The sequence below is a fragment of the Drosophila rhopaloa genome, unplaced genomic scaffold (genome assembly GCF_018152115.1).
Source record: "Drosophila rhopaloa isolate 14029-0021.01 unplaced genomic scaffold, ASM1815211v1 contig_163, whole genome shotgun sequence".
NCBI lineage: Eukaryota > Metazoa > Arthropoda > Insecta > Diptera > Drosophilidae > Drosophila > Drosophila rhopaloa.
In genome coordinates this window covers 9,794,254-9,806,071 of record NW_025335043.1, presented here as the reverse complement: position 1 = coordinate 9,806,071, position 11,818 = coordinate 9,794,254, and the positions used below count along the sequence as shown (strand labels likewise).

The window sequence follows — 11,818 nt, the reverse complement described above, 5'->3', positions numbered from 1 at the left end:
TCGAGCTGTAGTCACTAAAATAACTCAAGCATGACTCTCCTTAGTTTATCGACAGTCTAGTCATATGTGTTTTATAATTTTAGGAAGAAAGTAATACGTTAGTTATTAAAGATTGAATGTTTTTCTTAAAAAAAAAAAACTTTCAAGATGTTATTTTTTATACGGGGTTAACCTTAAATCACATATAAATCTTCTTGAACCTTCAAAAACATTACAATTGAATCGTAATTTGATATGAACATTTTAACAAGAAATTAATTTTAAATAAAGACTGGTTTCTCCTTCAATACTTTCTTATGTTAATTTTGCGTACATCATGCTATACAAAACAAGGCTTTAAGGGATCAGAAATCGGGTTAGCAGCTGGCTAGCGGGGTTAGCTCAACGTCAACGAGAACAACACTTTATTATCTCTCATTACTTGAAGAAGTTTTTGATCATATTGCTGGTGGATTGTTTGGGCGGTGGCTTGGAGCTCTCCGCATCGCTGACACTGGCCGTGGAGGAGCTGCCGTTATTGCTCTTTTCTGCTATTTTCGCTGTAACTTGGCTAATCGATCGACAACGGAGTTTTTAAAAAGAAAATTCTATAAAAGATATACCACAAAATAAACTCACCTGCGAATTGGTGGGGTCTGTACAGTTGTCGATGGTGAACTGAGCGCCGTGTTTGCCGTGGCTGCAGTACTGGTGGGCGTGGCAATCGTAACGGTCGGTTTCCTGGGGGCAATTAAAATAAAAAGGTTTTACAAAAAGGGTTCATAACTCAAAGGGGAAAACAGCCAATAGAAAGTAGACGACATTGGTGCGTGGCCTAGGAAAATATGTTAAATAGTTTGGTGCAATGAGTTTGGGTTCTGAAGGTGTAGACGAGAAGAAGCTAAGCAAAAGCACAGTTAGGTTAATAGTTACAACAAATTAGGTTCGTGTTAACAGCTATGAGTAGGCGTGGATCCTTGAACTAGATCAGATTTACGGTATTTACTAGCTCTTATAAATTGATCAATAATAATATAATAAATATAAACCTGGTTCCTTAAAATATAATTGTCAAAATACTTTTTAAATTACATTACACAATTTTGTTGATATTTTTGGTGTTTAAACTCGTAGTTTTTGATATTTTGGATTTATCAGTTTTTGACTATCTTAAACGTTAATTGATTTGTGTAAGTTTTAGGTATGTTTTTAACTCTATTATTATAAAATAATGATTTAATCTATAAATTAATAGTAAAATTTAGTGAAAATACAAGCTAAACTCTCCTTTTCTAAACGTTAGCAACTTTTACTTAATATAACTAACAAATCTGATCTAGTTTTTTATGGGACGTGTTGTATGCAAAACAAACCTGTAATACATTGAGTTATCTTTGAGTGAGGCCGATCTTTGTACGCTATATAATTGATTTGTTGCCGATGCTGCTGCTGGTTGTTGTAGTTGTTGTTGTGGTGTGCTTGTGTTGTTGGTGTTCGAGTGGTTGAATGTACTGGTTGTTGTTGTTGTTGTTGTGGAGGTGCTTGTTGTCATTGTTTTTGTTGTGCCAGCAGCATATCCCAATAGCAGATCGCTTTTATTATTGTTATTGTTGTTATTATGATTGTTATTGCTACTTAGATTATTATTGTTATTGGAATTATTGGCAGCAGCGGCATTAGCATTCGCATTCGCCGGCAGTATGGGACAGGAATTGGCCTTTATGCGTGCCCGCAGCTCATTGTACTTTTGATAGAATCTGTCATTCGGATTTTCGGGCGATTTTCGAGTGATTTTTCGAGCGTTTTTACAGGCGTTTTTTCGAACGTTCGTGCGGGCGTACAGGTGGGCGGGCGGAGCGAGCAGGTGGGCGAGCGGGCAGGTTAGATTTTCGGGATAAGCGTTTTGATGAGTTTGTTGTTTTTGGTTGGTTGTGGTGCGTTGGTGATACAATTTGATTTTTATTTATTTTGAAGGGTGGGAAAAAAATAAAGCAAAACAAAAACTTTAAAATCAATACAATACTTTGTTTTCCCCTATTTATTGCTTTCTGCAGTCAACGCTTCACTTTGCCAAATGCGAATTGTGTTATGGAAAAAGCTCATTACTGGAAAGCTTGTGATTCATGGAGATTCAGGAAGCTTTCCCAGATCATGATACCACCAGTGGTAAATTTAAACAATTACCCATACAATTTGTTTTTATGTAGGTTATCAATATATGTATTCCGACAAAGGCTGAATGACTGGTTAAACATTGGAGCGTGAGTGTGTGTGATAATGATAAGCAAATGCAATCGGCAAAAGTGAAAAGCAAACTGCAAAATCAACCAATAAATTAAGACCTTTCGGTGCATTTTGGCCCATTAATGTTTGTATGTATACATGTATTATCATTATATATGTGGGTTATTCAGTGATGCGAATGTGTTTTTGTGTGTGAGCAGCACGCAATGTTTTATTTTATTTGGATTCAACTCACTTTTGATCATTCTCAAAGCTTTGCGTGCGTCGCAAAATGACGTCGTTGGCGGTTTCCGAGCTATTGCTGCTAAGCTCTCTATCAGGAACTTCTGCAAGTTAATTATCAAAATGATTATTACTATCAGATTTGATTATGGGTATTTGGTGCAGTGCGTTTTAGAGCTTTCAGATACCTAGGACTTTTGTAATCGCCAATATTTAACTCGATAGTTATTAAAATAAAGTTAACATTATATTTGCAGTTATATTCATTTAATTAAATTTGATTGCAATTGATCATCTTAAATGAGCTCTATTTATTTGATTTTTAATAAATAAAGGGTTATACTATTATGCAAATTAAATAAAAGTCTTCTTTATTTTGTAGAAAGATTTAACTATTAACTTATCTAGTAGAAACATATTTTTTCTAATATTTATCTTGAGCTTGTAAAACGCACTCCATGAACTTCAATTCGACTTACGATTATTAGTGGGACTGTCGTTGGGTGTGCGTGGCAGCTTGCGTCGCCAGGGCGCCTCCTCCTCGACTGGATGATCGGCTGCATGGATCTGCTGATTGGGCTTGACGTTCTCAGCTGGAAGAGCAATGGATAAACCAATTTTAATAAAAAAATCAAGACCCAAACACAAGTAGGAGAAGATTAGTGGCTCATGGACGGGCTTATCACAGACAGGGATCGACGAGGAACTACTCCTCAATCAGGACGCAAAACAAATGCCGACTACCTTCACTCTCGGAAAGACTGGTCGAGTGTGAGCTTTCCGTGGAATCGCTCAGCTCTTCTGTATCGCTCTGGCCACTGGCCACCACTCCTCCACCGCCATCATCATCATCGGCGGGGCTTGGAATCGAAGACTCAGCTTCGGCAGCCTCACTTGAGCCACTGGCAGCTGCAGTGTGCGTGATTTACAAGCAAAGACATTACACAAATACAGAGAGAGAGAGAAAGAAACACGATACAGATACAGAGAGAAAAAAGGGGTTCTACTGATGGATGATCATGATCATGAAGGCAAATTAAACAAGACAACGTAATCTTGAGTGACTAAAATACGAGAGGCAGTGGCAAATGTTTTACGATTAAATGCTCCAACAACACAAGATTAGCGCGCATGAGAACCTAAACAGGATAACAAACAGGACGAACACAAGAGTGTGTGTGTGCGAGAAATCAAAGAAAGCTTTTCGTTTATATTATGCAGCCGTGGTAAGGTAGGAGATAACTTAATATCGCAGTATACGCACCATCCTTTGTGGCATCAGTTCTCACTTCAACGCGCACCAGTTTGGTTGGCGTCTTGTCCACATGATTTTCAATCGTATCTGAGATTCTGCTAAAACGATAAACATTTCGTATTTTACACATTTTTACTTTTAATGTATCTTCTAGCAGGTTAAACTACGAATTATATGACACACAGTTTAACAGTTTGAAGAGCAGATTTAATTATAAAATTTGTTCTAATTTTTCCTCACCTGATTTGACTAGATGGTCGCCGCTTGTTGCGCTTGTTGGCCCGCAGTTCTTCCAGGAATTTGACTATTTTGCGATCGGCCACATCAATGCAGGACTGACCGGCGTAGTTGCGTATGTCCATGTCAGCCAGTGACTCCACGAGCATCTCGGCCGTTTCCCGCTGACCCCAATGCGATGCCGCGTGCAGTGGCGTCCAGCCATCGTTATCCTGACGATCCACATTGCCACGTCCGGCTAAAAGCAGTCCCAACACTTTCGTGTAACCCTTTGCGGCGGCTACGTGCAGTGCCGTGGCTCCTGTTTTCGGATGCGGTCTGTCCACCTCGGCGGCATCGCTCCTCAGCCACTTTTTGGCATCGTTCAGCATCGCCTGCTCTTCAGCCTTTCGAGCCTCATCCACATTTATGTTCAGCTCCTGCACCATCTTCTCCATGTAGTCAATCATGGCCATGTGCTGCACATCGATGGCCAGGTCCAAGGCCAGATCGCCATCGCTGTTCACAGCGGCCACATCAGCGCCATTTTCCACAAGATACCGAGCTATGCTCACAAACCTAGAAAATAAAAGTATATTAGAATGGAATAATTTGGATGTGGGGTGTATTACTCACCCGCAGGAGGCAGTGGCATGGAGGGGCGTCCACCCCTCGTTATCCTGTCGGTTTATGTCGGCACCTCGCTCCACCAAAAACTCCACCATATCCAGGTTGTCGTCTATACACGCCTGTAAAATATTAATAAAAGAAATACATTAGTCAATAAACAAGGAAACACGTTAAAACAATTGATATCCCAGTTTTATTTATAATTATTTAGAAAAACCCATTAACCTAATTTTCAATATTTTAAAAGTCTTGCTTCTTTTATAGCATTAAGAGTTCTGTTAAAAATTCCTTCCAGTTTTATTTTGAAATTAAGTATTCCTTTTTAAAACGACTGATGCAGTTAAACAATCTTTATTAGTTGAAACAAATAATTACAAAAACTATTAAAGTCTTGTCAATTTATCATAATGGAAAGAACAATAAAGTTTAAATTGAAGATTATAAATTTGTCAAACAAAGATGATAATTATGAAGTAAAAATAGTTAAATTGGAATGTGTGGGGCTAAACGAAATGTCAATGAGCTCAAGACAAGTTTATTGTAATATGTTGTTGGGTCTTCCCTATTGTAATTCAACTTCGAAAGGTCAAAACAACAATCATCGATCCTTGAAACGGTTCTTTTTTTGCCAAATGAAATGTATTTATTTACATTTTTATGAGCAGACAAACCATTCGATTTCCCGAACGGAATCGTAAATGCAGTGCATTAAAAGTTGAATCAACTTTCGTAGAAGAGTTGCGATGCGGTGTACTTTCGTTTTGTTTTTATAAGAGCTAGTAAAATGTTTTAAAATTTTTGTGTTTATCTTGCTAAAACGTTAAAGTAAACAGCCAGTAAAGACACAAGCCAAAGCAGAGAGTCTTCAGCATGGTTGGGTTGTTTATGCGGATTTCCGCTGAACCCGCCTAGACATCTTCGTTTGGTTTGATGGCACATGCACGGCACTGAACGATGATATCATCGCCCGCGACTACGGCGCTTCTTTGGTGCCGCAGCTATCTGTAAGCCAGCGAAGAACTCAACCCAACCCAACCCAACCCACCCGGCCCCAACCCCACAACAATGTCGGACTGAGTCGAATCGAGACAACAACGCCTCGTAGTTGCAAATGCCGATAAGCATTCTTTGGCGCAAAAGCAACAGCACAGCCGAAAGAAAAGAAAGTAAAAAAAAAAGAGGTTCACAACAAAAGGCGCTAACTCTATCAATCCACAGAACAAAAAATCTACCGAAATCACATTCCCCTATGGAATCTTATCAGTGATAAGATAGATATTCAAAGGCTATGTAGCTTGGCCAGTTGTCAAAATCACTCTATTAACATATTTTGCTTATCTGTAACACACAATAAAAGCATCAAACTTTTAAATTACAGATAATTATCAAAGGTGATATATATATTATGTATATTTATTGTTTACTGAAACTAAAGAATATTTTAAGAAAAGATCATAGAAGTTATAATGGTTATAATAAATTGTGGGGATTAAATAAGTGAACCACTTATCAATTAAATATTTTAATTTGTATGTTTAGGTGGACTTCTTAGCTACTGCTTTTTTTTCCGTGTATTACCCTTACCCTCCCCTTTCCCACCTTGATAACAGAGCACGTTTGAGGAGTGGGGGCATTATAAAAATCAAATGACCGATTCTTGTCTGTGTCTCTATATCTTTCTCTTCTTTTTCTTTCCTTGGCATATGTTAATTTAAATTTTTACTGGCCGGGCTTCAAAGTGACTTTTTTGCCGTTGCTTTTAAATCCAAAAGCAATTTCCATTTCGCAGTAAAACGCATAAAAAAAAAAAAGGAGGCTAGAAAGAGAGAGACGGCGGGTGGGCCAAACAATTTGTAAATCTGGAACGCAGCCAATTAATTAATTATGAACAATTTTGATAAACTGACCGACCGGCAGGAAAAGGGGGTTTGCGGAGCGGCAACGCCCACGCGTGACCATCCAAAATCGACTCGACGACAATGTCCAATGACTTTGTGGTATGCAAACATTTTTGACAAGAGATATTCCATCAGTGAATTCCCCCGATTCCCTAGACTTTGGGCCTTAATGTCAGAGCAACGGATTCTACGCTATTTCCATTTGCATTGCCAAACGAAAAGCAGTGAAAAAAGCGAAATGAAAAAAAAAACTGCATGCTAAGTTTAGCCTTTTGTTTTGGCACGCCATTGAGCGGCATTTTCAGCCGTTGCACGCCAAATGTTATTCACCTCGCCGCATTACGTATACGCCGCGTAGGCCAACAGCGACTTGTTGAGACGGCTTTCAGACTCTGGGCCGCCAGCTTAACGTGGCTCATTACGCGGTAGTTTGCCAGGCGCCGAGCTCCATTTGGCCCCCGCTTTGTTAACCATCAATGCACATAATTCTGGCTTATAACTCAATAGCCTGAACAATTCCTTTGATGAAGAGGCAGGCTCGAGAGTTCCGTTCAAAACACTGTTTGAAAGTACAGGCTAGGGGCTTTCAGTTTTGGTTTAACCCAATTTAATATTCAAGTCATAAACTTTAGAAGAATAAACCATTTTTCATTTACAAGCCCTTCCAATATGAATTACAATTATTTAAATTTCAAGACATTTTAACTGGTTTTTTAATGATATACAAAGAATAGAATTTTAGATTTATATACAATACTTTTGAATTTATTTTTAAATGTTTAATTCCATTCATGTTATCATCCCCAATTTATTTCCCCTTGATCATAGCAGATTAAGCAATTTATTGTATTTTAAAATACGTTTTAAAAAAACATTCGTTGCCACTCATTGACCTGCCCTCCCTTGTTTGCATATTTTCGTTTAAGCAACCAAATGTGTATTATAATCGAAATGCCAAAATAGACGACCGAACCGCTTGAGTTCAATAAATTACAAATTTGAAATAGCGCCACAAGATAAAAGTGCGAAGAATCTACATAAACCATATGATATATAGACATACATATAGACCAGTATTTATATCTAGTCGTGCCTATATCCAACCGATTTTGAGGCATTTGCTCTGTGTGAAATGTTCTAGCATATTGCAAAGTCTTTAAACAATTTTCTTCGTATCTTTTCCTTTTATTTTTTTTTAAAGAAAAGTTCTCATGTATCTCAATAGCTTTTCGCCACTAAAAATGCCTGGCATATTTTTGCCAAATTGTATAACGATTTATACAGCGCCGTATGAGTAGGCGCTTGTGGTCAGCCGAATTGTTTCCGACATTTAATATTTCTTTTTTGACTGGGCCAGGTGGAGCCAAGACATCTGGCTGGACTGGAGAGTGTGAAAAATAATGAACACAAGCGATTGCAACATGAAAAATAAACAAACGAGAAGAAAACCCAAACGGAAACAAGAATCTAGCCAATTTCCTTATGATTTCAAAGATTATGGCGTGCACTGAGAATTTCTCTCGTACTGTTTTTTATAATTTAGTACATAGCCATTGATTAAATCAATATTAAAATATTTATTTCTTTAAAAAGAACAAGTTTAAAACCACTTTTTAAAGAAGTGAATTACCTCACCTTTGAACGTTACAAAATATTAGCTTTTACTACTTGAAAGTAAAATCTTATCATTTTAATGTTTATTTGCTTTAGATTTCAAGTGTGAATAAGCTGATATGAAAATCGTTGTCCCTACACGCAAAATTTCACCCTACAAAGTTGTATTTTGTAATATATATTTATCTAAAGTAAATAACTAATTGTCAATACCAATTAGTCAAAAGAAATTCAAAGAAATACAATCTAACCATGTGGTATGTGTAATAAATATATTATAACAATTTATATTAAGAATCACGAGAATTTTTTAAAATATATATACAAGCTATAACATAAAATACATATATCATTTAATAAATTGTTCGGTCGAACTATTTCTGAGGTCATGTCGTCATGGGTTGGCAAAAAGTATAGTATTTTCCGAGAGTTCCCGCTGGTTTCATTTCGTTTATCCATAAAACAGAAGAGTTTAAATCGTGTGTGTGCGGCACGGCGCGTGTAAGCTAAATGTATAATAAATATAATCGGGAGGCGGCAGAATTGGCAACCAGAAACAAAGAAAAAGAAAAGATTGGATAGGCCTAAGATAGAGAAACTTGGTTGTAAAGCGAAACATATTTAATGGCATACATTTTGTGGCTGGCTATGGCTAGAAATGGTATTATGCAACGCACACATCAGATACTGGCAGATACAGATGCGGACAACGGACTGCAGACATCACATCAAATTGTATCTGGCATAGAGCGAATTTTCATTTTGATCATTCGCATTCGTTTGTTATTTTGGGTGTAAAACACGAAACGAGAAATAAATCAAATCAAGTGTAGCGACCGCATCCATTTATATACAACCTAACAGATACATCCAGAGATCATTCCGTATACACGCGCTGCTGATTCTTGAGGATATTCGATTTGTATCTGTGAGTCTGTAGCTGTGCGTTTCAACAGCTGTCCGTCCCGTCAGTCCGTCGAGAACCGGGCCAAGGTTAGAAAACACGTCAATAAAGCGCGTTAGCCGACAGCAACAAATCTACTAGCGAATGTCTCTCACAGTGCGTGCGTGTGTGTGTGCGTGTGTATTTTTATTTGGGAAAACTCACGCAGCTTTTCCCAACTCCCCGATCGATCAGGACTCGTCATCGATCCGCGGCTCACGATCGTCATGTCAACGGATCGGCGATTGTTACGATTATTATGCACTCAACACTGACTATAGCTCAATTTGAGAGAAGTCTTGACAGAATAATTTCTTAATTTATGCGGCGCCGTCTTGCCTCCCCTGCCCCTTATAAAAATCGAAATATATCAATTGCTAATTGGCAAAATGTATGTATATAAATCAATTCTTAATTTGTGCACATCATTGAAAGAGTCTGATTAATGAAGAAACATAGATTGGCACTCAGGGGGCAAGAAAACCAGATTTGATAGTTAAGAGCCTAATACAAATGGGTAAATTAAGCAAAACAGATGGAAATTTTTATCACAAAACAAACCCAACGACCGTTAAATAAATATAATTAATAAACTTTTTATAACCAATCAGAATAATTAAGTTTTATCAAATTAATACTTTTCACTGTGGGTAAGGTCGTTCCATTTGTCTCATCTTAATAGTTTCACCTCAAAGTTACAAAATGATTCATTTGATTATAATTAGTACGTATTTCGTAGAGCATATGGAATGAAATATACATATTGAGGTACTGCCCACGTATTTCCAAAAATTTCTATTTATAACGCTCATAACTAATTCAAGTGAAAAATGTGTGGACCATGAAATACAATTCTATAAAAGATACATATTTCGAAAAAACCTCACATTATCCTTGAACTGTATTTAAATGTAAATATCTGAGTCTGAACGCTTGTAAACACCCGTAATTTATTGCCATTTCTTTGATAATTTCCCACTTGTCCCCCAGCGGGTTTGAACGTCAATGCACGCCGCCAGCAAAATCAAAGTCAGCCAGCGGCATGGATACACGGTCACTTGCAACCACCTCCTCTATCCACCGTTTTCTATCTTCCTCTCCATCAGTCAACATCATATAAAGTCCAAGGTAGCGGGGCTACAGTGGGCCCAATTAACTGTTTTTCAATAAATTTATTCAAATCGTAGCAAATTGAATTGAAATTGAAATAAAATATAAACACTTGAATAAAAACACTAGTTATCAAATCTAAGTTCCACATTTTTGTGCTTAAGGGAGGTTATTTCTTATCTAAGCTCTAGTGCATTTTAGTTCCTTTTAAATTATGCGATTATAAATTTTATGACCAAAGGAAGGTCGATATTCCTTATCTAAACTCTGGTTCTTTTTAGTTCTTTAAAAATGTATGCGTTTAAAAATTAAATTAACTTAAAAATAAAAGGTCTTTTCAGTTTCTTTATTGAATACCAAAATACTGCTTTATTACCGAGCTTTTTAAGAGTTGTACACTTTGATAATCTTAAAAAAATCAAATTAAAGTCAAATCATTTATTTTTATATTAATAAATAAAATATGGTAACGATTTATGCTAGTTTCGGAACCACTGTAGCCTATCCCGTCTGCAGAAATCGTGTCGCATGCCATTGAAAATGTGGTGCAGGTGTGGTGCTCTCGTTGTCAATGCTTATGAATGGAAGGCCCAAACATTGAATGTGAAATTGGTGCGGCATGGGTTAAAACTACAAAGAAAGTGCGGGGGTGGACTTTTGCAACCATTAGAGGACTTGTAAGTGCAGGCGATAAGATAATTATTTTAATAAATGCAATCGAAATTCTGCCCTGCGGTTGAGCAAAAACGACAACAGCAGGTGGAGCAAATAGCCGCAGGTTGCGACCGCAGTTGCACCGCACACAATGTGGCAGGTAATTCAAAACGTTTGCACTGTTCCCATTGTTATTATTATTATTTTTGTGTTGTTGTAGTTGTAGTTGCTGTAATTACAGTGCACTCCCAGACAGTGAGCCCTCCCCGCGTTGCCCGCGTTGAGCAAATTAGCATCTGGTTAACAAGTGCGCCGCGGTTAAACGGTGAAAATCTACGACTCTTTGCTGGCGCAGCATAATTAGAATCAATTATATTGAATTGGAGCAGACAATGAGTGCAAGATGGGAGTGGACTGGCAACCGACTTCTTAATTGGAGAAAAGCCGTTGTTTTGTTTTAAACATTAAAGTAAGAATTTCGGTGATGACCCCAGGGAAAAGCTATCACTCGGTGGCATGTTTAAGTTTTTTAAATAAAGACCTTTGAGTTTTAAAATAAAAACTATCAGTTTTTAAGTTTCTAAATTAAAAACTATCAGTTTTTAAGTTTCTAAATTATAATCGTAATTAAGCATTAAATTGTCAAAAACTTTTAAATTGAAATATATTTTTGATTTCCCTTTATTATTATTATTTTAGTTTTTATCAGATCAGTATTTCACTCTTTCATAGAACAGAAACATAACATTTATTTATAAAGAAAATATATGTCTGACAATAGAGAAAACATTGTTTAACAGTTGGATTAATATCATTTATTTGCCGGCGAGAGTCATTAAATTTTTTTTGTTCGACTCTGTACAAAAACAAGTCAAACAAATGAGAGGAAAACTGAAAATGATTTTGCGAAAATCTTTGGGCTTTCAATATGTAAACTCGCTTTTATGTGTATGGGTATTGTATGTTTTTCTTGGTTGTTAAAAATAGAACATTTTGTATTTTTCTTATTTAATGCTTTTGGCCGTTGCCGTTTGCCTTTCGCTGGTTGTTGCT

The 11,818-nt window shown here is 37.0% G+C and overlaps 1 protein-coding gene across 19 annotated transcripts in view; it reads right to left on the bottom strand.

The window, feature by feature from the left end:
• The window catches only part of LOC108047999 (protein phosphatase 1 regulatory subunit 12B), a 30,370-nt gene that overhangs the window by 15,835 nt on the left and 2,717 nt on the right, over positions 1-11,818 (bottom strand). For 6 of the 19 annotated variants that reach the window (XM_044458128.1, XM_044458127.1, XM_044458129.1 and 3 more), the window contains 8 exons: positions 4,553-4,665; positions 3,941-4,495; positions 3,710-3,798; positions 2,925-3,038; positions 2,459-2,549; positions 1,353-1,736; positions 619-720; positions 422-550 (listed from right to left, as the gene is read on the bottom strand). In XM_044458128.1, the coding sequence (XP_044314063.1) occupies positions 422-550; positions 619-720; positions 1,353-1,736; positions 2,459-2,549; positions 2,925-3,038; positions 3,710-3,798; positions 3,941-4,495; positions 4,553-4,665 (1,577 nt within the window). Of the gene's footprint in view, positions 1-421; positions 551-618; positions 721-1,352; positions 1,737-2,458; positions 2,550-2,924; positions 3,039-3,189; positions 3,355-3,709; positions 3,799-3,940; positions 4,496-4,552; positions 4,666-11,818 lie in introns of all 19 variants that reach the window. The other 13 variants (XM_044458132.1, XM_044458147.1, XM_044458130.1 and 10 more) reach the window with 8 other exon arrangements.